The 26,645-nt window shown below is 41.5% G+C and overlaps 1 protein-coding gene across 1 annotated transcript in view; it reads left to right on the top strand.

Annotated features, from left to right (window-relative positions):
• Positions 1–20,263, top strand: part of LOC132391933 (5-hydroxytryptamine receptor 7-like) — a 60,104-nt gene extending 39,841 nt beyond the window's left edge. The window contains exon 2 of the mRNA XM_059965737.1: positions 17,692–20,263. Within this exon, the coding sequence (XP_059821720.1) occupies positions 17,692–18,463 (772 nt within the window). The 3' untranslated portion in view covers positions 18,464–20,263. The remainder of the gene's footprint in view (positions 1–17,691) is intronic.
• Positions 20,264–26,645: the final 6,382 nt, after the last annotated feature.

Here is a 26,645-nt window from a genome sequence, read left to right on the forward strand (position 1 = left end):
GCTGGAGAGCAGGACTATGTGCAGTCCATGAGTGGACTTCAGTTGTGCCACTGTATAGAACAGCTGGATCAAAGAGTTTGATTCAGTTAGTTTGGCACAAAGATTGTGGGGCAAAAGGGCCTTTTCCTGTGCTGCATTTTATATGGTCAACCCAGGATCATAGGGCTAAATTCGATATTAATGTAGCCTTACTGCACCAGTATTTGCTGGAAATCTGAAATAAAGATCAAGGACCTTGGAACTACTCAGCATTTGTTCAGGGGAAAAGTCTCCCACTGAAGATAAGTTTTATTTATCACATGTGCATTGAAACATACAGAGAATTGCTTCAATTGTGTCAAATCAAATTACAGAGGATAGTGCTAGGGACAGCCTGCAAGTGATGCTGGGCTTCTGGCACCAACATAGCATGCCCACTCTCACTGACCCCCAACTGTTGGTCTTTGGAATGTGTGAGGAAACAAGATCACTAGAGGAAACCCACGCGGTCATGGGAGAACATATAGACCCCTTACAGACCACGATGGGAACTGAACCCCTATCTTAGAGCTGGCACTAATCTTAATTTTAGCTACCCTGTCACAGTCAAAGCAAAGTAAAATCAAGTTAAAATTTATTAACAAAGTATGTCGTGTCGCCATATACTACCTGGAAATTAAACTTCTTGCAGGCATTTTCAGGGAAATGAAGAAATGCAATAGAATTTATGAAAAACTATACATAAAGACTGATGAACAACCAATATGCAAAAGAAAAATAATGCAAATATAAAATACTGAGGGCATAAACTGTAGAGTCATTAAAAGTGAGTCTGTAGTTATTAAATCAGTTTATTGTGATGAGTGAAGTTATCCCCACTGGTTCAGGAGCCTGAAAGTTATAGGATAATTATTGTTCTTGCTACACTATGGATGAGCAATGTATGGTGGCCTTGATAGTAACATCTAAATAGTCCCCTTCCCTCTCCCTTCTACTCTATTCTATTCTATTGCATTTCCCTCTCCCTTCTGAAATAAAATAGATACTCTAAACCCTTTCTGATAAAAAATAAGGAATAATTCAGGATTAGTACAAATGCATGGTAAATGGATGTATGGGTCTCATTGCTGTATCTCTGCAAGACTATCATTCTAAGAATGTCTTGTTTCAGGCACCAGTAGTTCCTGATCACTTGTTATACCAACAGTTACTAGTTTCTTTCTGCTTCAAACATATAAATCCTTCAAAGTAAAAACTGGGCAGCCTTTCGTAGTTAAGGATGCCATTCCCCGGTGTGAGTACATAGACAGATATCCTTCAGTGGTACTGCACTCTGCTTGAAGCTTGTAAAACTTAGAAATGAGACAAAAATTGATGATGAATTTCAATTGATAGGAAATATCGGTCAGGTTTCAATAGATTTGTATATCATGGTGATGTTGAAATGTGAGATGGTCCACTGTTTTTCTTGAACAGGTGAATTGAAGTACGTGATTATATTCTGCCATTTGAAAAAGTAGGAGCAGAATAAGGCCATTTGGCCCATCGAGCAATTTCCACCATTCCATCATGGCTGACGTATTATCCCTCTCAATGCTATTCTCCTGCCTTTTCCCCATAACCATTGTCTCCTCACTATCAAGAATCTAACAACCTCTGCTTTAAGTACACCCAGTGACTTTGCCTCCACAGCTGCCTGTGGCAATGAATTCCAAAGGTTTACAACTTTCTGGCTAAAGGAATTCCTCCTCATCTCTGTTATAAAGGAACATCCTTCTATTCTGAGGTTGTGCCCTCTGATACTAGACTCGCCCACTATAGAAAGCATCCCCTCCAGGTTTACTCTATCTAGGCCCTCCAATACTCAATATGTTTCAATGAGATCCACCCTCCTTCTTCTAAACTTTTAGTGAGTACAGGCTCCGAACTATCAAATGCTCCTCATGTGTTAACCTTTTCATTCCTGGGATAATTGTCAGAACAACGAGACGTACAGTGAAGTACATTGCGGTCCAATGATGTGCTGGGGGAAGCCTGCGAGTGTCATCATGCTTCCCATTCTAACATAGCATGCCCACACTTTATCAACCCTAACTAGTATGTCTTTGGAATCTGGAGCACCCAGAGGAACTCCACACTGTCATGAGGAGAATGTACAAACTCCTTAAAGACAGTGGCAGGATTTGAACCCTGATCACTGGCACTGTAAAGTGTTACACTAATCTTCGTGTTGCTGTGCCACCCACATGGTTTCCTGACTCTCGTATACGAGGTCCTGACCAATGACAGCAAGTATGCCATTTGTCTTCTTTGTCACCCTGTCTACCTCAATGACCACATTCACAGAGCAGTGGACTTGGAATCTTTGTACATTAATGCTGTAGAGGGTGTCACTGTTAACTGTATATTTTCTCCTTACATTCAACCTCCCAAGGTGCAAGCACCTCACACTTAGTCAGGTTTAACTCCATCTGCCTTTTCTATGAAACATTTGTTGAAGGAATTAACAGTGGCCCAGCGTTCAGCTTCCAAGTAAACAAATTTGACTGTAGTGGCACAAGATGGCTACTCACCGCTTTGCAGAATGTGGGGTTGTGAAGACAGTATGGAGAAAGAAGAAAGGTGCAAGGGCCCATGGAATGGTTCATCCAGAGCAGCAGAGCGGCAGAAGACTCTCTGATCTACAAGCTGTTCCTACAGACGCGCGCGCGCGCACACACACACACACACACACACACACACACACACACACACACACACACACACACACACACACACACACTCCCCCCCTCCCTTTGGTCTGCCAGCACATTGAGATATCCGTGGAGGAATGCTGCCAAGTGGCACATTCCAGACTGTAGGAGTATGTGCTTAGGGAGGAAGGCGGTGTGCTCAGTGGAGAAGGACCACAGTAAAGGGTTCTTTTGTTACTGGACAGGGAGGGGCTGGGTTGGGTGTGGAAGCCCCTTAGATATTGTAGCAGTGTACCACAGCATGGGAACCGCATGAGTAACAACAATTCTATTGGTTTTCAGGAATATAATAGGACATTACTTAACATTTTCAGAATCAGATTTATTATCACTGGCATGTGAAGTGAAATTTGTTAACTTAGCAGCAGCAGTTCAATGCAATACGTAATATAGAAGAAAAAAAATAATAAATAAACAAATAAATAAATACATTACAGTAGGCGTATATTGAATTGATTTTAAAAAGTGCAAAGAACAGAAATACAGTATATAAAAAAAAGTGAGGTAGTGTCCAAGGGTTCAATGTCCATTTAGGAATCAGATGGCAGAGGGGAAGGAGCTGTTCCTGAATTGCTGAGTGTGTGCCTTCAGGCTTCTGTACCTCCTACCTGATGGTAACTGAGAAAAGGGCATGCCCTGGGTGCTGGAGGTCCTTAATAATGGACGCTGCCTTTCTGAGACACCGCTCCCTAAAGATGTCCTGAGTACTTTGTAGGCTAGTACCCAAGATGGAGCTGATTAGATTTACAACCTTCTGCAGCTTCTTTTGTGCAGTAGCGCCCCCCACCCCCATACCAGACAGTGATGCAGCCAGTCAGAATGCTCTCCACAAGTACATCTATAGAAGTTTTTGAGTGTATTTGTTGACATGCTAAATCTCTTCAAACTCCTAATGAAGTATTCCTGCTGTCTTGCCTTCTTTATAGCTACATCGATATGTTGGGACCAGGTTAGTTCCTCAGAGATCTTGACACCCAGGAACTTGAAGCTGCTCATTCTCTCCACTTCTGATCCCTCTATGCAGTTTGGTACAGAGTAGAGGGAGACAGAGTAGGAGGGCTTTGGCTCAATGAGGTTAGACAATAACAGGTCAAGGCCAGGTAAGTTACTTGTGAGAAATACGAAATATGTTTGTGTGGCCAGTGTTCTGTATTGGGTGTCAGATATGGGATGTCCGGGAGCTACCCAGCCTCCCGGGTGGCCAGGTGTGTCGACCTACAGCTCCATAGGGACTGCATTAGGGAAGTGGAAATGCAGCTCGATGACTTTCATCTAGTCAGGGAAAGTGAAGAAATGATAGAGAGGAGCTATAAGCAAATAATCACACCAGGGTGTCAGGAGACAGATAAGTGGGTAACAATAGTCAGGAGACAGAAGGGCAAGAGTCAGATACTAGAGAGTACCCCAATGACTCTTCCCCCTTAATAATGAGTACTCCTATTTGAGTACTGTTGGGGGTGACAACCTACCTGGGGGAAGCAACAGTGGACGTGCCTCTGGCACGGAGTCTGGCCCTGTGGCTCAGAAGGGCAGGGAAAGGAAGAGAATGGCAGCAGTTTAAGGGGATTAGATAGTTAGGGGGTCAGACAGGCTATTCTGTGGACGCAGTGGAAGAAACATGGATTGTAGCTTGCCTCCCAGGTGCCAGGGTTCGGGATGTTTCTGATTGCATCTGTGATATCCTGAAGTAGGAAGGTGAACAGCCAGAGGTAGTGGTACATATTGGTACCAACGACATAGGTAGGAAAAGGGAGGAGGTTCTGAAAGCAGACTACAGAGAGTTAGGAAAGAAGCTGAGAAGCAGGACCTCAAAGGTAGTAATCTCGGGATTACTGCCTGTGCCACGTGACCGTGGGTATAGGAATAGAATGAGGTGGAGGATAAATGCATGGCTGAGGGTTTGGAGCAGCGGGCAGGGATTCAGATTTCTGGACTATTGGGACTTCTTTTGAGGCAAGCATGAACTGTACAAAAAGGATGTGGTGCACTTGAATCTGAAGGGGCCCAATATCCTGGCAGGGAGGTTTGCTAAGGCTATTAGGGACAGTTTAAACTAGAATTGCTGGGGGGCGGGAACTGAACTGAAGAGACAAAGGAAGGGGCAGTTGGCTCACAAATCGAGAAACTTTGTAGGCAGTGTGAGAGGGAGGATAGGCAGGTGATAGAGAAGGGATGTGCTCAGACTGATAGTTTGAGATGTGTCTATTTTAATGCAAGAAGCATCATGAACACTCACAGCTACAGAAAAGGAGGAAGTCATGAAGGGATTGTCTATGGAGTCTCTGTGGGTGGAAGTTAGGAACATGAAGGGGTCAATAACTCTACTGGGAATTTTTATAGACTGCCCAATTGTAACAGGGACATCGAGGAGCAGATAGGGAGACAGATTCTGGGAAGGTGTAATAATAACAGGGGTGTCATGGTGGGAGATTTTAGATCCCCAAATATTGATTGGCATCTCCCTAGAGCGGGGGTCGGCAACCTGCGGCTCCGGAGCCACATGTGGCTCTTTTACGTCTGTGCTGCGGCTCCCTGTTACTTTGGGAAATAATTGGTTGTGGCGACCCTTTTCCTGGCACATCTGAACCGACTCACAATTAGATAGCCTACGGGGGTTTGCGAGCACAGAGCTTTGGAGCCTCTGCGCCATGGGGGGCAGGTTGAGGGAGGCTTAAAAGTGAGGCTGAAGATTTCGAATAAAGTTTTTTCCTTCGACTGCAGTTACCGTCTCCGTGTCGTAATTTTAACGCTGCGTGTAGCACACCGCTACATGGTCAGTATTTAATTAAAATGTATTTTATGTTAGTTTGTTAGTTTTTGAAATGTAAATCTAAATTTGAAGATTATGGTGATCTTGTACAATCTAAATAAGATGTTGTGGCGACCCATTTCCTGACACATCCGAACCGGCTCACAATTAGCCAGCGTTCAGGCTAAGGGAGATAGCCTACGGGGGTTTGTGAGTACGTGTCTTTTGCAGCATCCGCGCCCATGGGGGGCGGGTTGAGGGAGGCTTAAAAGCAAGGCTGTTTAGTTCGAATAAAGCTATCTTTGACTGCAGTTTACTGACTGCGTGTAGCAACCGCTACGTGTTTTTATCGCTGGCTGTCCAGAGGGGAGGTGCTGAAACGCTTTGTCGCGTGTCTGGAAGAAGTGAAAACTTTCCTGGGCAGCAAAGGGCTCAACTTTCCTGAGCTGGAACAGCCAGAGTGGCTGGAAAAGCTACACTTCATGGTAGACATGACAGCGCACCTGAACACGCTGAACACAGCTCTTCAACGGGGTAAGGACGTACAGCCCTGCACATGTTGGAGGATGTTTTGGCATTCGAGCGCAAGTTGACGTTGCTTGCCAGAGATTTACAGAAAGGCACATTGTCTCACTTGCCCAATTTGAGAGAGTTCAAACAATGTCACGACATGATAAATTCGGAGTATTTACATTCTGCAATCATCGCAATGCAAACATAGTTTGGGAAATGCTTCTGTGAGTTCAGAGAGGAAAAAAACACATTATCCTTCCCGGTCACTCCCCTAAGCATCGATCCATCCCTACTGAATACGACTGCATTGTCAGGTGTGAGTCAACCTGAACAAGTATGATAAATATTTTAATTGCCTATTATTTTACGTATATTCATATGTTTTCATTGTTCAGTGAAATAGTCCTTTTATTTTTCAGGCTGACAGCTGGCTGATGTTATTTTTGATTTGCTGCTGGCGGCAAATTTAAGTTTGGCGTTTTTCATAAATACAAGAAGGACTCAAATAGACGTTGAGTATTTTACTTAAAAGTAACCTTTAACCTAACGTCTTTTTTTCGGAGTTCAAAATGTTTCTGTTGCATGCAGAAATGTAATTTCGTTTTCTCTGCAGGAGTTCATCAATTTCATAAATGCAACACATTATAGTTTGTTTATACATAGCATAAAGGCAAAACAAAACGTTGTATGCAGTGTTATTTCATTTTAAATGTCAAACGGGTTTTGCGGCTCCCAGTGTTTTCTTTTCTGTGGGAAACGGGTCCAAGTGGCTCTTTCAGTGGTAAAGGTTGCTGACCCCTGCCCTAGAGCAAGGGATTTATATATAGTGGAGTTTCTTATGTGGGTTCAGGAAGGTTTCCTGACACAATATGTAGATAAGCCTACAAAAGGAGAGGCTGTACTTGATCTGGTATTGGGAAGTGAACCTGGTCAGGTGTCAGGTCTGTCAGTAGGAGAGCATTTTGGAGATAGTGATCACAATTCTATCTTCTTTACCATCGCATTGGAGAGGGATAGGAACAGATAAGTTAGGGAAGTGTTTAAGTGGAGTAAGGAGAAATATGAAGCTATCAGGCAGGAACTTTGAAGATTAAATTGGGAACAAGTGTTCTCAGGGAAATGTACAGCAGAAATGTGGAAAATGTTCAGGGGATGTTTGCGTGGTGTTCTGCAAGGGTATGTTCCAATGAGACAGGGAAAGGATGGTAGGGTACAGGAACCATGGTGGCACAAAGGCTGTTGAAAATCCAGTCAAGAAGAAAAGAAAATCTTACAAAAGGTTCAAAAACTAGGTAGGGATGATAGGGATCTAGGAAATTATAAGGCCACCAGGAAGGAGCTTAAGAAGGAAATTAGGAGAGCCAGAAGGGACATGAGAGGGCCTTGGTGAGCAGGATTAAGGAAAACCCCAAGGCATTCTACAAGTATGCGAAGAGCAAGAGGATAAGACATGAGAGAATAGGACCAATCAAGTGTGACAGTAGAAAAGTGTGTATGGAACTGGAGGAGATAGCAAAGGTATTTAATGAATACTTTGCTTCAGTATTCACTATGGAAAAGGACCTTGGCAATATAGACATTAAGAAAGAGGATGTGCTGGAGCTATTGGAAAGTATCAAGTTGGATAAGTCACCGAGACTGAACAAGATATATCCCAGGCTACTGTGGGAGGTGAGGGAGGAGATTGCTGAGCCTCTGGCAATGATCTTTGCATGATCAATGGGGATGGGAGAGTTTCCAGAGGATTGGAGGGTTGCAGATGTTGTTCCCTTATTCAAGAAAGGAAGTAGAGAGAGCTCAGGAAGTGGTAGACCAGTGAGTCTTACTTCACTGATTGGTAAGTTGATGGAGAAGATCCTGAGATGCAGGATTTATGAACATTTGGAGAGGCATAATATGAGTAGGAGTAGTCAGCATGGCTTTGTCAAAGGCAGGTCGTGCCTTACAAGCCTGATTGAATTTTTTGAGGATGTGACTAAACACATTGATGAAGATAGAGCAGTAGATATAGTATACAGTATATGGATTTCAACAAGGCATTTGATAAGTTACCCATACGAGGCTTATTGAGAAAGTAAGGAGGCATGGGATCTAACGGGACATTGCTTTGTGGATCCAGCACTGGCTTGCCCACAAAAGGCAAAGAGTGGTTGTAGATGGGTCATGTTCCGCATAGAGGTTGGTGACCAGTGGTGTGCCTCAGGGATCTGTTCTGGGACCCCTACTCTTCGTGATTTTTATGAATGTCTTGGATAAGGAAGTGGCTGGATGGAAGTGCTGATGACACAAAGGTTGGAGGTGTTGTGGATAGTGTGGAGGGCTGTCAGAGGTTACAGCGGGACATCGATAGGATGCAAAACTGGGCTGAGAAGTGGTAGTTAGAATTCAACCCAGATAAGTGTGAGGTGGTTCATTTTGGTAGGTCAAATATGATGGCAGAATATAGTATTAATGGTAAGACTCTTGGTAATGTGGAGGATCAGAGGGATCCTGGGGTCTGAGTCCATAGGACACTAAAAGCTGCTGTGCAGGTTAACTGTGTGGTTAAGAAGGCATACAGTGTATTGGCCTTCATCAACCATGGGATTGAGTTTAAGATCTGAGAAGTATTGTTGCAGCCTGGTCAGATCCCACTTGGAGTACTGTGGTCACCTCACTACAGGAAGGATGTGGAAATAATAGAAATGGTGCAGAGGAGATTTACAAGGCTGTTACCTGGATTGGGGAGCTTGCCTTATGAGAATAGGTTGAGTGAACTTGGCTTTTTCTCCTTGGAGCGATGGAGGATGAGAGGTGACCTGATAGAGGTGTGTAAGATGATGAGAGGTATTGATAATGTGGATAGCCAGAGGCTTTTTCCCAGGGCTGAAATGGCTAGCACAAGAGGGCACAGTTTTAAGGTGCTTGGAAGTAGGTACAGAGGAGATGTCAGTGGTAAGTTTTTTACACAGAGAGTGATGAGTGCGTGGAATAGGCTGCCGGCAACAGTGGTGGAGACGGATACGATAGGGTCTTTTAAGAGACTCTTGGATAGGTACGTGGAGCTTAGAAAAATAGAGGACTATGAGTAACCTGAAGTAATTTCCAAAGTAAGTACATGTTGGGCACAACACCATGGGCCAAAGAGCCTCTACTGCGCTGTAGGTTTTCTATGTTTCTATGTGTTCCTTCATCTTAACCTTCCTGAAGTCCACAATTAGCTCTTTCATCTTACTGATGTTGAGTGCCGGGTTGTTGCTGCTGCATCACTACACTAGTTGGCATATCTCACTCCTGTATGCCCTCTCATCACCACCTGAGATTCTACCAACAATGATTGTATCATCAGCAAATTTATAGTTGGTATTTGAGCTATGATTAGCCACACAGTGATGTGTATACAGAGAGTAGAGGACTGGGCTAAGCACACACCCCTGAGGTTTGTCAGTGTTGATCATCAATGAGGACAATATGTTATCACCAGTCCGCACTGATTGTGGTCTTCCAGTTAAGAAGTCAAGGATCATATTGCAGAGGTAGGTACAGAGGCCCAGGTTCTGCAACTTCTCAATCAGGATTGTGGGAATGATGGTATTAAATGTTGAACTATAGTCGATGAACAGCATCCTGACATATGTGTTTATGTTGTCCAGGTGGTCTAAACCCTATATATTGACTATAAATGCAAGAATGAAAATATATTGCATGGTTTATTCTTATAAATAAATCATGTTATGAATAAAGTTTATTTTGATATAAAACGTATTTTTTCTCTTTTGTGTTTGCACAGTTTGTTGTCTTTGCACCTTGGTTGTTTGTCCATCATTAATTCTATTGTGTTTTTTGGATTTACTGTGTATGCCTACAAGGTAACAAATCTCATGGTTGTCCATGGTGACATATTTGGACTTGATAAAAAATTTACCGTGAAACCTGGAACTGGGTCATTGAGATGTAAGAGTCTGTGGATGCTGGAATCAGGAGCAAGGAACAAGCTGCTGGAAGATCTCAGTGGGTCAGGAAGCATCTGTGGAGGCAAAGGGATGGTTGATGTTTCAAGTCAAGACACTGAATGAGAAGTCAACTCTTCCATTTGCTACTTTCTAAAGAAGAGATTAGCTTTAACCCGCTATTCCATTGTTGTATCGCTCTGAAATAGCATTTGTTGTGAGCCATGTGACACAATAATAAAGTCAGAAAGGAGAGTGACAAAAATAATCTGGGACAGATGCAATGTCACACACAAAGCCAACAAAAACCAAAAGGAATATTTTTCTTTAATATATTGATTGGAGCTGGATAATAGTCATGAGATGAAAGGAAGAGACATGAATACAAAGAAAAACCTAGTGACAAAACAACCTATTGACAAACTTCAGCTCATTCAGAACACCACTGCTAGACCTTTAACTAAAACCAAGGTGAGGAAGCATTTTGCTTCCATCCTAGCTACTCAGCATTGGCTTCCTGTATCTTTTAGAAATGATTCTGAAGTTCTCTTACTTGTTTTTAAAGCTCTTAGTAGTCAGGGACCAGAGTAGATCACAGAGTCACTTTCATTTTATAATCCTGCTCAAGCTCTTAAGTCTTAGACCATAAGATATAGCAGCAGAAGTAGGCCATTCGGCCCATTGAGTCTGCTCTGCCATTTCGTCATGGGCTGATCCAATTTTTCCAATCATCCCTCTCCCCTGCCTTCCCCCATACCATTTGAGGCCCTGACTATTCAAGAGTCTTCTACTGGTCTCTTAAATTTCTCCCAAAGGATCATTGGCAGGTCAGCTTTTTGGAACTATGCTCCTAAACTGTGGAATACAATACTATGTGGATGCAGACACAGTTGACACTTCTAAGTGCCGGCTCAACACCAATTTAGTCTATCCTTTTTAAAAAATTGTTTTTTATTTTCATTTGCACTTTATCCCATTGTAATGCACTTTGAACTATATCATTTCTATGAAAAGTGCTCGATAAATAAGTTATTATTTTGTTAAGTTTTCTTAAGTTCAAGCTGATAAAACCTGAGGTACAGACATAACCAAGCACACTCATTTCTTAATTGCTAGGACCTTTCAGACTATTCTAGTGGTGTTTAGTATTGTGGCTTTCTGAAGATATACATAAATATTGCTGTGTAGGCAATATTGCTGTTTGATGCTATTGTGTAGTGACTTTGGGATGGTACCAGTTGTAGATATTACTATTGGGATAATGCATACACTGTTCATGTTCCATAGTCTTTCAATTTCCTCTCTTAGTTCAGCATACTTCTGGTGTTTTTCACTTATTGATTTCTGTATGTTATATGCATTTGGAATAGCTATATCTATTAAGCAAATTGCCCTTGCCTGTAATATTATATCCATATGGTTATTATGGATTGTCCTATCTTTAATAATGGATCAACTGTAATATGATTTGTGGGACTCTACCTCTAAAACTGGATCAGGCTTGTATTTATAGTAAGGTATGGTGTGTTTTATAAATTAGTATTTTAAAGTAAGATTTTGGTGAATGAAGTTTGTTACTTGACTGTGCCTGTGTAAGTAATCAGACTGAGTTATTGTTGTTATTATTATTTATTATTATTATTATTATTATTATTATTATTATTAAATTAACTAAACTGCTACGGATGGAGATTAATCATAAAGAAAATGTTTCCTTTAATTGCATTGTGCCTGGATCACATTGTGCCTCTGACAAAATGCTCAAAGACGGATTAAAAAAAAATTGTTGAGGAATATTACATGGTTTCCCCTCTAGAACATGATCTCTACAATGATACTACAGCAAAATTTTTATAATTAAAATTGGTGACACAGGACAAGATAGTACAAAGTCAGCATGGTTTTCTTCAGGAAAAATCCTTCCTGATGAACCTGTTGGAATTCTTTGAGGAGATTACAAGTAGGATAGATCAAAGGGATGCAGCGGATGTTGTATATCTGGACTTTCAGAAGGCCTTTTGCAAGGTGCCACACATGAGGCTGCTTACCAAGTTAAGAGGCCATGGTATTACAGGAAAGTTACTAACAAGGTTAGAGAATTGCCTTATTAGTGAGTGAGAATAAAACAATTGCTTTCTGGTTGGCTCTCAGTGAATAGTAGTGTACGGCATGGATCGGTGTTGGGACAACTTCTTTTTATGCTGTATATAAATAATTTAGATGATGGAATAGATGGCTTTTGTGCTAAGTTTGCAGATGATATGAAGATTGGTGAAGGGGCAGGTAGTGTTGAGGAAACAGGTAGGATGCAGAAGGACTTAGACTGATGAGGAGAATTGGTAAGAAAGTGGCAAATGAAATACAATGTTGGAAAATGCATTGTCATGCACTTTGGTAGTAGAAATAAATGTGCGGACTAGTGTGTAAATGGGGACAAAATCCAGGAATCCGAGATGTAAAGGGACTTGGGAACGCCCTGAAGGTTAACTTGCAGGTTGAGTCGGTGTTGAGCAAAGCAAATGCCATGTTAGCATTCATTTCAAGAGATCTAGAATACAAGAGCAAGGATATGATGCTGAGGCTTTACAATGCACTAGTGAGACCTCACCTTGAGTAATGTGAACAGTTTTTGGCCCCTCATCTTAGAAAAGATGTGCTGGCATTGGAGAGGGTCCAGAGGAGGTTCACAAGGATGATTCCAGGAATGAATGGGTTATCATATGAGAAACATTTGATGGCTCTGGGTCTGTACTCACTGGATTCAGAAGGATAATGGGGGATCTCATGGAAACCTTTCGAATGTTGAAAGGCCTAGACAAAGTTTCCCATGGGGGGACAGTCTATGACAAGAGGGCACAGCCTCAGGATAGAGTGGCGCCCGTTCAAAACAGAGATCCGGAGAAATTCCTTTAGCCAAAGGATGGTGAATTTGTTGCCACGTGCAGCTGTGGAGACGAGGTTGTTGTGTGTATTTAAGGCAGAGATTGATAGGTTCTTGATTGGACATGGCATCAAAGGTTAGGGGAGAAGGCTAGGAACTGGGGTTGAGGAGAAGATTTGAAAAACAGGATCAGCCATGACTGAATGGCGGAGCAGACTCGATGGGCCAGATGGTCTAATTCTGCTGCTATGTCTTATGGTCTAAGTCCAACTCTATTGCTATTGAGCAACTTGCTGATGGGTTAGTCCTGATCTTCTTAGTATCCAGCAGCGACATGCAATCTTAAGAAAAACATACAAACTGAACTAAAGCATTTTTGATGGACCCAGGGTGGCCACTGCATCCAAGCACATGGCCACCTTACCAAAACTGATTTCACTGGAACCTCATGTGTGGAAGTGTCTGCCATTGGTAGCTAGTACTCATGCCTAATACTTAGCATTAATGACTAAATACTAATTTCTCAAGCTAAAAACATACTTTTGTTAAAGGAGTGCAGAAGTTACATGTTGTTTCTTCCTAGGGTGTTTTAACACAGTTTGGCTGATTGCAGGTTTCAGATTTTGTTGAAATTGCATGTTTCATACCTCTTGATTTTTATGAAAGAACACTGGAAGTGTACATTGATGTACAGTGAGGAAAGAGAATGTAAAATTCAAAGTAAACTTATTATCAAAGTATGTATATGTCACCATAGACTACCCTGAGATTCATTTTCTTGCTGCTATTCACAGTAGAACAAAGAAATACAATAGAATCAAAGACTGAAAAGCAATTTGGAAGAGAAGACAAACTGTGTAAATACAAATAGATAAATAAATAATCCAACACATTACAGGATCCTATAGCAGTTTAACACAATCTGATTCCTTACACAGGCTCAGTCAAGTGGCAAATGTCAATCAACAAAATCTTGCTTTAGAGTACAAACTCATAAAAGAAAACATACCTTACCATAAGTACGAGCCTGATCCAGTTTTAGAGTTGGAGTCCCACAAATTTTATTCCGATTTTTCCATTACTACAAATAGGACAGTCCATATAACTGCCCAGATATAATATTACAGGATAAACAAGGAAGAACAATTCACCTACTAGATATAGCCATTCCAATCACACATAATATACAGAATCAGTAAGTGAAAGACACCAGAAAAATGCTGAATTAAAAGAGGAAATTGAAAGACTATGGAACATGAACATGAACAGGGTATGCATTGTGCCGGTAGTAATATCTGCAACTGGTGTCATCACGAAGTCACTACACAATAGTATTAAACAATTAGACCTCCACAGCAATAGCTATGTATATCTTCAGAAAGCCACAATACTAAACACCACAAAGGTTCCTAGCAATTGATAAATGAGCATGCTTGGCTATTCCCAAACCTCAGATTTTGCCAGTTTGAGCTGAGAAAAAGATAAAAATACAAATAAATAAGTAAGTCCAAAGTCCTGATGAAGGGTCTCAGCCTAAAAAGTCGACTGTTTATTCATTTCCATAGATGCTGCCTGACCTGTTGAGTCCCTTGAGTGTGTTCCTTTGGATTTTCAGAATTTGCAGGATCTCTTGTATTTAAATTAAATCAATAATACAGAGAACACAAGTTGTAGAATCTTTGAAGTGAGTTCATAGGTTGTGTTCAGTGATTAGTTCAGTGTTGTGGTAATAACTTGTTGGCACCTTGAGCTTTTTGTCTGTGGTGAATATTACATTCTTGATGGATTTCTTCACAGTCACTCTAGTCATGAAGTTCCAAATGAGCAGTGACACAGTTCATGAGAGACTGTCCTTAGCACTTGTAAGATGGAATTGAAGTTGAGAGGCTGCCAGCCTCCCTGGGGAATATTGATCGTTCCTCTGTCTGTTTTCCACTGAAAAACAGTTGTGCGTCTTAACTCAGTTAAATACAACTGAACGAGGATTTAACAAACTGCATTCGGTATCAGAACTCTGAATTTTCAACTGGAAAATGTTATCCCAAATCATTCATCGTGGACTTACTTGCCTGCCTTCATGACTGAGTATACAGATGACTTTTTTTGCAGTGTAGGAGATGAGTATTCAAACAGCACAAAATATTTTTGATCTTGTCTTGGGCAATGAGAAATATTTAATTGATAATCTGGCATTTAGGAAGCTTCAGGGAAGATAAGTTGCTGTAGCAATATGATTGAGTTTTATATAAACAGCAAGCAATGGCTAAAATTTAAGGAGTGTGAATGCACTGTTTACAATTTTATATACAGTAAATCATTTTAAGGAGGAAATACAATTAGAAAAATGGTTTCAGATGACCATCACCATCCTGGATGTGCCCTCTTCTCATGACTGCCATCAGAAAGGAGGTACAGGAGCGTGAAGACCTTCACTCAGTGTTTTAGAAATAGCTTTTTCCTCTCTGCTGTCAAATTTCTGTAATCCATGAACACTACCTTATTATCCCTCTTTTGCACTCTCTTTTTTTTGTATTGTAACTTAAAATTTTTTATCTACTGCTGCCACAAAACAACACATTTCTTATATCAGTGATAATAAACCTGATTCTGATTTTGGGGAGAAAGCAAAGTTGGATCTGGTCACTGGATGAATGTCTCCTGGGGCTTTTTGCAGGCTGACACAGTCTCTTTAATTAACCGAGGAGACAGAACCAAAATTAAATATTGTGTGATCATCAGCACATACACTCATTTATTTGTGATGGAAGGAAGGTCACTGATGCAGCACTTGAAGATGTTTGGGACTGTGCCCTGAGGAAATCTGCATGGTGATCTGACCTCCAGCCCCCACAGACATCTTTGCTTGTGTGAGGAGTGTTGGAGATTTTTCCCCTTCAGCTTTACCAGGAAACCTGGATGCTACTCTCGGTCAAATGCTGCCTTGGTGTCATGGGGTCTCAATCTCATTCCAGCTCTGGATCTCAGGTCCTCTGTTTCATGCTTGACCCAGGACTGTGATGAAATCTGGAGCGAGTATTGATGACCAAACCCAATCTAGGCATTGGTGAGCAGGTTGTTCCTGTGAGAATGTCACTTAGACCAGGTTCAACTTCCTTATGGCAAGGTTTGCTGCTGTTTCTCAGGTTAAAATTTGGTTGCGGAATGACCATACGATATATATAGGACCCTATCTATCTATTTATCTTTCTTTCTTTCTTTCTTTCTTCCTTTCTTTCTTTCTTTCTTTCTTTCTTTCTTTCTTTCTTTCTTTCTTTCTTTCTTTCTTTCTTTCTTTCTTTCTTTCTTTCTTTCTTTCTTTCTTTCTTTCTTTCTTTCCTTCCTTCCTTCCTTCCTTCCTTCCTTCCTTCCTTCCTTCCTTCCTTCCTTCCTTCCTTCCTTCCTTCCTTCCTTCCTTCCTTTCTTTGCGCTTTAGGCTCAATAAGCTGCCCTACCTATTTAAACACAGCCTAATAACAGGACAGTTTACGATGACCAATTAACCTACTAACTGATATGTCTTTGGAATGTAGTAGGTATGTGGATCATCTGGAGGAAACCCACATAGATCACAGGGAGAATGTACAAACTACTGTGCTGGAATTGAACTTGGAACTCCAGAATGCCTTGAGCTGTAATAGCATTGCACTAACCACTACTCTACCATGAATCACAACATCAGCCATTAGCATAAAGCTTTACAAGTGTTCAGGGTTCAGTACCACTGTAAATAAGGAGTTTGTTGGTTTTCCCTGTGATTGTGTGGACTTCCTCCAGATGCTCTGGTTTCCAGCCACATTTGGTGTAGGGTTTGTATATTGTGGCCGTTCAATGTTGGTGCCGGACTTCATCATAACATGCCCACAACATACTGACCCTAGTGTATTGTGGGCATCCTTGGAGTATATTGGTTGTTGATGCAAACAGCACATTTCACTGTTTGTTTTGATGCTACAATGTGCGACCTTTAACCTTTAGGTCATTTGGCTCATCGAGACTGCTCCGCCATTCGATGGTGATGGATTTTTTTCACACAATTTTCCTGCTTTATTCCCATTACAATTACGCTTGTTATTAACCAACACTGATTGGAATCTGGTTTAGGGGGTGGCGAGACTTTGATCTACGAGCAGAGACATTAAGGACAGGCATCGTGGGGGCCTGAGTCATGAGGAGAGGTTGGCCAGACTAATTCTTTATTCCTTGGAATGAACGAGAATGGGTGTGGGGAACGGGAGTTTATAAAAGTGTTTCCAATCATAGGAGGCATAGATACCGTCAATGATAACAGTCTATTCCTCAGGATATAGAGGAATTCAAACTAGGTTTAGGGTGAGAGGGGAAAGATTTAAAAGAGAACTGAGGCACAACTTTTTAATGCAAGTAGTGACAGACTGTCAAATGCCATTATCGTATCTGCTTCAGCACTCCCGCAGTGTGCCTTGTGGTTTTAGTGTCTCGTCTCAAGTTAAGGAGTCAGCGCAGAACATAGAACATTACTGCACAGTACAGACCCTTTGGCCCACAATGTTGTACCAAGGTATTAAACTACTCTGAGATCAATCTAACCCTTTCCTCCCACATAGCTCTCCATTTTCCTATCATCCATGTGCCAAGGATGACAGGACAGAGGTGAAAAGAAATCTCTTCTCCATGGTTCATCTGTAGAATTCTCTGTGCAGGGAGCCACCGAGGCTCTGTTTCTGAGTTTACTCCAACAAGAATCAATGGATTTTTCTGTGTGTGTGTATTATGTGCATTTGGGAGCAATGGTGGAAAAGATCATTGAACTGAAAGAGCAGCTGTAATCAGTGGAACAGACAGAAGGGGCCAAATGGCCTAGTCTTACTTGCCGTGTTCTCATTTCTCATGTTCGATTTTGTGTTTCAGATACTTGGGAATAACACGCCCTCTGACGTACCCGGTGAGACAGAATGGGAGGTCGATGGCCAAAATGGTGTTAACTGTTTGGCTCCTTTCGGCATCCATAACTCTGCCACCATTGTTTGGTTGGGCCAAGAATGTCACGGTGGACAGGGTGTGTCTCATCAGTCAAGACTTTGGGTACACTGTCTACTCCACGGGCGTAGCCTTTTATATTCCCATGACTGTCATGCTGATTATGTATTACCGGATATACAAAGCTGCTAAGAAAAGTGCTGAGAAGCACAAGTTCATGAGCATTCCACGACAGTACGAGCAGGACGGGGTCTACACCATGGAGGAGGATGTGCGAAGTCACCATGCCACCAGGAGGTCCAAAGCCGCAGAGGAATGCGCCATCCTGTCCAAGCTCCTCAAGCATGACCGCAAGAACATCTCCATCTTCAAAAGGGAGCAGAAGGCAGCCCGGACCCTGGGGATCATAGTGGGAGCCTTCACCTTCTGCTGGCTGCCCTTCTTCCTACTCTCCGCCGCTCGTCCCTTCATCTGCGGCATCGAGTGCAGCTGCATGCCCCTAAGACTGGAGCGGACGCTGCTGTGGCTGGGGTACACCAATTCCCTCATCAACCCACTCATCTATGCCTTTTTTAACCGGGACCTGAGGACTACTTTCTGGAACCTGCTGCGTTGCAAGTACAGGAACATTAACCGGAGGCTCTCGGCTGCCAGCATGCACGAGGCACTCAAGGCAACAGAGAGGCATGATTGCATATTGTAACTGAGCCCTTTGGCAACCAGTGTCCAACCGAAAGTGGGAACGACAGGCAGCATCACCAGAACTGCAGGAGATTTCACCAAACATTTGATCTTGAAATGAGTACAAATTATATCTCCAGTTAATTTGGTTAGTGATCCACTAATGAAAGTTGACTCGTTATATCTGCTTCAAATGCTGGCCACTTCAAATGATGCGGATGGACAACTGAGCTAGTGTCTATGCTGAAGATGTTTTGGCCATGGGCCAGAATGCCATGGAAAATATGCTAAGTTAAAAGATCTTCCTTCATTTCTGATGCAGATTCAGATTTATTTATTGAAACAAACAGTGAAATGTGTCGTTTGTGTCAGCAGCCAACAGATGTGCTGGGGGCAGCCCGCAAATGTCACCACACATTCCAGGGTCAACATAGCGTACCCACATTGCTCAGCAGAACAACACAAGCAACAACAACACAACAAAAGAAAACAGCAAGGAAACAACAGCACAACAAAAAAGTGTTTAAACATTAACCATTTCAGAGATGAATATAGCAGGAGGATGGATAATCTGTTCTTTTTTTTAAAGCAGTCGGGCACAAGGCTTGGGATAATCCAGGAAGACAATCCATGCTGGTTCTTGGATGAAGCATCCATAGGATTTGAGGAATAGGACATAAGGAATCTCAAAGGAGAGGCAACACTTTGAGGAGGGCTGACAAGGATTGAGAGGGAAAATATTAGAGTGGATTTGCAGTCAAGATGATCAACCAATCCTACTGGCTCATGAACACCCCAGCAAAATGTAGGGTCTGGATCACTGACACTTAACTGGTTATAGATCAATGTTAAAGAAAGCAAGACTGAATTATGTTGATCAATTCATGGATCAATAATGGATATCAAAAGCCCAAAATGAGGGATCAAATATTGAACCAAGTTGGTAGATTTACATTTGACTTTGTAATATCCTAAAATATGAAGCCAGGATGCCTTGCCATAAGGAAAATGTAAATTTATTTTGAAAAAGCAATCAATGTTACAGAAGAAAGGAGACTGACTTATGAGCATATTTGTTGCATTTGCAGGTGTAACGGTCATGGAAAATACACCAAGTTAAAATTCTGCTTTTGTTTCGCCAGAGTTGATTCTGCCAGGATGGTGGAGATTTTGCACTTTTGTGAGCAGTTGGACACAGGGTGCAGGATAATCTGGGAGGACAGTCCGTGCCACTTCTCAGATCAAGCTCTGGCCATTAATGTTAACAAGCCACAAAGCAAGCAGCGACACTGGTCTGCATGAGCACAGATTCAGAAGTTCACTTAACGGGATTTAGGAAGAGAAAGACTCATATTTATCTTGCACTTTTTGTGACCTCAGATTGTCTCAAAGCACTTAAGTGTAATTATTGTTAAAAAGTAGTAAATCGACAGCCAGTCTGTGAACATGTGAGCAAAATCTAGATAACTTACTGGTGTTGTCTAATGGATAAACTTTGAACAGGACGCCCCTGTTTTTATATTTGTTTTTGACATAGAGCACAGTAACAGGCCCTTCTGGCCTGACGAGCCTGCACCGCCCAGTTATGCCTGAGGGTATGGCATGGGAGAACGAAATTCACATTTGGTCTCTTGTGATTCTACGCATATCCCTGTGTTGTTTTCAGAAATTTGGTCACATTCTGTCAGCCGTCGCTCAGAAATAGAAATCACACAAAAAGAACACAGGCACTGAAAACCTGAAAAAAAATCCTGAAGATGCTGGAAATACTCAGCAGCTGGGGAGAAGTACAGTAGGGTTGGAAACTGAGTGATTCCAGCATTTTCTGCTTTTATTTCAGAAATGAAACACTGCAAAATGCAAAGCTGCTTTAATGCAATACAGAATTATGTTTTTAGTGCAAACAAGGGTAAAATTTTATTCCAGCACTTTGCATATTGACATATCCATAAGGCAGCAGCTTTGACTGTGCAATATTCCCTGGGGACAGCACAAGAAGGATGTGTTGTTTCTGGAGAGGAGATTTGAACCCATGGGTGATTAATTCAAGCTATGACTCAAAGTTCAAAGTAATTTATTTATTACCAAAGTATATATATGTTACCATACACTACCCTGAGATTCATTTTCTTGCAGGCATTTGCAGAAGAACAAAGAAATACAAGAGAATATTGAAGAACCGCACACATAGACTGAAAACTTTGAAAATACATTATCAAGATAATGCTAAGAACATGAGTTGTAGAGTCATTGAAAATGAGTCCGTCGGTTGTGGAATCAGTTCAGTTGAGTGAAGTTATCCACACCAGTTCAGGAAACAGATGGTTGAAGGGTAATAACTGCTCCTGAACCTGGTGATCCCGATGGGAGTGGCGAGAATCGAGCATGGCCTGGATGGTGGGATTCCTAGATGACGCATGCTGCTTTCTTGTGGTAGCGCTTCTTGTAGGTGTGCTCAATGGTGGGGAGGACTTCTCCTGAGAAGGACTGGGCAAAATCGACTACTTTTTGTAGGCTCTTCCTTTCAAGGGCATTGATTTCAATACAAGGCCACGGTGTAACCAGTCAGGATACTCTCCACTGTGCATCTATAGTTGTTTGTCACAGTTTTAGATGATGTGCCAAATCTTCACAAACTTTTAAGAAAGTAGATGCACTACCATGTCTTCTTTGCAATGGCACTTTTAATCACATTTAATTCAGCCAACAACAGTGGTGCCATCAGTAAACTTAATATGGCATTGGAGCTGTACTTAGCCACACAGTCATAAGTGTAACTCAGATTGAGCAGGGAGCTAAGCACCTGTGCTGATGGAGATCGTGGAGGAGATGTTGGTGCCAGTCCAAACTGACTAGGATCTGCAATTCAGGAAATCTAGAATCCAGTTGCCCAAAGAGGCATTGAGGCCTGAAACTTAGAGTCAGGGTCAGAGAGAAGAATGAAACAGAAACAGACCCTTCCACCCATCTAGTCCATGCCAGAACTATTTTAAATGCCTACCACCATCAACCTGCATCAGGACTTTGGCCCTCTATACCCCTACCATCCACGTACCTATCCAAACTTATCTGAAGCATGTAAATTGAGTTCACATGCACCAGTTTGTGCTGGCAGCTCATTCCACACTCTCACGACTTTCTGAGTGAAGATGTTTCCCCTCATGTTGCCTTTAAGCTTCTCACCTTTCACCCTTAAACCATGACCTCTGGTTGTAGTCCCACTCAACTTCAGCGGATAAAGCCTGCTTGCATTTACCCTATCTATACCCCTCAAAATTTTGTGTACCAAATCTATCAAACTTCTATGTTCCAAAGAATACAGTCAATCTTGTAATCCAGGTCCTCCAGACTCAGCCACATCCTTGTAAATTTTCTCTGCACTCTTTCAAACATGTTTACATCTTTCCTGGAGATAGGTGACCAAAACTGCATGTAGTACTCCAAATTAGGCCTTACCAAAATCTTGGACAACTTCAACGTAACATCCCATCTTCTGTTCCCAATACATTGAAAGCTAGTGGGCCAAAAGCTTTCTTTATGACCCTATCTACATGTAATATCACTTTCAATGAATTATGTACCTGTATTCCCAGAACCCTTTGTTCTACAACACTCTTCAGTGCCCTACTGTTCACTGTGTAAAACTTATCCTGGTTGGTCCTACCAAAAAGTAAAGCCTCGCACAATTCCATCTGCCATTTTCAGCCCATTTTTCCAGTTGATGCAGATCCCTCTGTAAGCCATGATAGCCTTCCTCACTGTCCACTACACCCCCAATCTTTGTGTCTTCCACAAATCTGCTGATCCAGTTAACCACGTTATCATCCAGATCATTGATATTGATGACAAACAACAAAGGATCCAACATCAATCCCTATGGCACACCACTAGTCACAGGCCTCCAGACAGAGAGGCAACTCTCTACTACCATTCTCTGGCTTCACTCACAAAGCAAGTGTCTAAACCAGCTTTTCTCAACCTTTTTGTCCTGGAGGAACCCTTGAAATAATTTTCAGGTCTCAGGGAACCCTTACATAAAAATTATTATATCTACAGCCCACAGTACCTTAGCATGATCAGTAAGTTGTAGATATAATCCAAAAATAATTGTCAATGCAAAATGAATTTTTAGCCAATCTTTCCTGGAAAAAATCAGATAGTTAAGCTTAGCTTACTTTTATTGAAATTAATCTCTTTCTTACCCTTTCATAAATTTTAGAAACTCATGAGGCAAACATAATAAATTTTTCAATTCTGGGTCGAATTTGAGATAAGCACACATGGATTTCACCAACTGAAATAAGACAATTTCTATCCTTGTTCTTGATACTTGTAAAACCATAAAAAAACTTGTTCACACCTGTAGGAAGTTGAAAACTACAAGAAAATATTTATTGCTTTTCTATGAATGGCAGGATATTCTTCTTTCACGGAAATGCAGACCTTATCCGGGAGGAGGTCAGTAAATCTCATCCTGAGTGCATGATCAAAGTGCGGCTCACAAAGATCTCCTCTTTTCTCAAAGTCAAGTTCTCAGGCTGAGCAGAAGATTAAGAGAAAGGGTCCCTCACCCAGTCATACATCTGTGTTGAAATGGAGGAAAAATACTGTTCAGTTTTGTTCTGCGGTTCTTCCAGGTGGTTTTCAATAAGATTTGAGACTTTTTGACATCCTTCCTCGCTCTAAAGCCTAAGTAGGAGTGGAAACATTTCAAGATTTCCTTTTGCAACATGATTTTACCAAAGATCCAGTTTCCTTTTAAATCCAAGAATCTTATCAACTGAAGTCAGAACATTTTCTCCAAGGCCTTGGAAAGACTTGTTCAACTGGTAAATATGATGAAAAATTAGGCTAGTTTCTGCAGTCATTCTTCATCTTCAAAGCACTCTGCAAAATCTCGCCTATTATATTCTTGAAAGCACTTGTGCAACTCACCTTTCGGCTGAAACACCCTGTTGAGAAATCTTCCTCTGCTAAGCCACCAGATTTCTGTATGTAACCGGAGACTCTTTGTCCACGTTTTCACACAGTTTTACATTCTCTAGAGAACTGGTCTTAAAGCTACTAAATAACTTGCTTCCTTGGTCCTTTTACTGTCTGTGACGTTATTATCAAAAGCTTTAATCTGTTTGTTTTGAGATTCCAATAGTCACTTAAATTAATCAGCACTTTTACGTGTCATATGGCTGTGATTTGCACTTAAGTGTCTTTTCAATTTTGCTGGAGCCATTGCTACATTTGCAAGTTGTTTGCCAGAGACTAGGTACAATTGAATAGGACAACTTGGATCATCAGTCCATGTAAAACCCGTTGATAAGTAGCTTTCATTATGAAGACAGGCTTTTTTGTGTCCTTTGTTGCACTAGTGCAGTAAGATGACTCAGAAGATTGTAATTCTTAATTATTAACCTTATTAGAATTGTCTGTAGGTCTGAGTCTAGAACCCTCCTCTTCCATCTCACACCTCCTCTTCAAAAATAACCACACTGACCTGTCTTTAGAATGAACATTTCCCTCTAATTTTCTACTACACCGGTAGTTTGTTCGTTCCCATAAGTCAGTCGGCAGCACATAAGGGGAAATTAGGGGAGGTAATTCGGAATGGAGAGGCAGACATCACAGCCCAAGTTGGGTAAGTCTATTCAATGCTCAGAAAACACACTTAATGTTCCTCATCATCCTACCGTCCTCCCCTCTGTGCAATACAGTGCTCACCAATTATCAGTCTACCATCTTCTGCTCTGTACAATACAACACTCACCAATTATCATGGCCTCCACTATCTTGCATCAAAAACTGAGAATGGACTCAACCAAGTAAACACGGCCCTACTGCACACTGTCATACTGGGCTGAGAGACCTTTAATGAGATGCTAACAAGGCTGCTCAGTCACTACCCACCAATATGAGTGCTAAAGATGATGTTTATTTTTTAATCACAATCTCTTGCAGAATCCCTAGTAACCTTTCATGGAGCCCCAGTGGAGAAATCCTGGTCTAATCCAATTTACTAGCCCATCCTGAATGCCGAGCAACTGAACCTTCTTGACCATCCTTCCATGTGGGACCTTGTCAAGTGCCTTTCTAAACACCATCCACTGCCTTGTCTTCATCTACTTTCCTGGTAACTTCCCTGAAAAACTCTATAAAATTGATTGGACGTGACAAAACCATGCTGACTATCCTTGTCTATCTAAATACTTATACATTCAGTCCCTTAGAACACCTTTCAATAACTTTCCCACAACTGATGTCAAACTCACCAGCTTATAATTTGCTGGTTTACATTTAGAGCCTATTTTTAAAATTAGTTTTGATTAGCTTATTGACTAGTTTTAAGTGGGTGGAAGTGTTGAATACAGAACTGTAGTCAATGAAAATCTTCAGAATCCGAATCAGGTTTATTATCGCCAGCACGTGACATGAAATTTGTTAACTTAGCCGCCGCAGTTCAGTGCAATACATAATCTAGCAGAGAAAAAAATAATGATAATAATAATAAAAAATAAAAATAATAAATAAATAAATTATGTCTATTGAATAGATTTTTAAAAATGTGCAAAAACAGAAATACTGTATATTTTTTTAAAAAGTGAGGTAGTGTCCAAAGCTTCAATGTCCATTTAGGAAGTGGGTGACAGAGGGGAAGAAGCTATTCCTGAATCGCTGAGTGTGTGCCTTCAGGCTTCTGTATCTCCTACCTGATGGTAACAGTGAGAAAAGGGCATGCCCTGGGTGCTGGAGGTACTTAATAATGGATGCTTCCTTTCTGAGACACCGCTTGCTAAAAATGTCCTGGGTACTTTATAGGCTACTACCCAAGATGGAGCTGACTAGATTTACAACCTTCTGCAGCTTCTTTTGGTCCTGTGCAATAGCCCCTCCATACCAGACACTGAGGCAGCCCGTCAGAATGCTCTCCACGGTACAACTGTAGAAGTTTTTGAATGTATTTGTTGACATGCCAAATCTCTTCAAACTCCTAATGAAGTATAGCCACTGCCTTGCCTTCTTTATAACTACATTGATATGCTGGCACCAGGTTAGATCCTCAGAGATCTTGACACCCAGGAACTTGAAGCTGCTCACTCTCTCCACTTCTGATTTCTCTATGAGGATTAGTCCAGATGTTCCTGGGCTGAGTGAAGAGCCAACTAAATAGTTACAGCTGATGATATTTTGGGTCAAAATACCTTTGTCTGGTCTGTAAAGACCATGATGCAATCAGTTAGGATACTCTTCACCATGCATCTGGGGAAGTTTGTCACAGTTTCAGATGATGAGCCAAATCTGTGCAAACTTCTGAGAAAGTAAAAGCACTGCCATGCCTTCCTTGAAATGGTACTTACATGCTGCACCCAGGACAAATGAGGGACACAGAAAGTTGTACAGAGTAGTATCGAGACCTATGAACATAGAACAGTACAGGAACACACCCTTCAGCCCACCATGTTGTGCTGAACTAATATAACTAACAATGACAAGCCTAATTAAACTTTTTCCTTCTGCCTGCACTAGTCCATATCCTTCAATTTTCTGCACACATGCAGGATCTTGTCAAATGCCTGACTAAAATCATGTAGGCAACATCCACTGCCTTGCCTTCATCCACTTTCCTGGTAACTTCCTTGAAAAACTCTATAAGATTGTTTGGAGTTGGAAGTATAAGGCGCTTGGAAGTAGGTACAAGGGGGATATCAGAGATATGTTTTCACACAGAATGTGGGTGTGTGGAATGCACTGCCAGTGATGTGGTAGAGACAGATACAATAGGATCTTTGAAGAGACTCTTGATAGGTACACGGAGCTTAGAAAAATAGAGGGCTATGCGGTAGGGACATTCTAGGCAGTTTCTAGAGTAGGTTACACAGGTGGCACAACAATGTGGGCCGAAAGGCCTGTAATGTGCTATAGATTTCCATGTTCTTTGTTCTATTTGATCACACATAACCCTGAGATTGATTTTCTTGTGGACATACTCAATAAACCCATAATAGAATAATAATGATAATAGAATCAATGAAAGAATTTGGGCTTTCTACCATTTTGCAAAAGACAACAAGCTGTGCAAATATCCAGCCTGCAGAACATTGTTGTGATTCACCAGAGCCAACTTCCATTAGCCATCTCAGACTGTGATGATATTGTAGGAGCAGTATCGGTACTGCGTCACTTCTGGGTGACTGTACTCCACACACTGCAAA

The sequence above is a fragment of the Hypanus sabinus genome, chromosome 3, assembly GCF_030144855.1.
Source record: "Hypanus sabinus isolate sHypSab1 chromosome 3, sHypSab1.hap1, whole genome shotgun sequence".
NCBI lineage: Eukaryota > Metazoa > Chordata > Chondrichthyes > Myliobatiformes > Dasyatidae > Hypanus > Hypanus sabinus.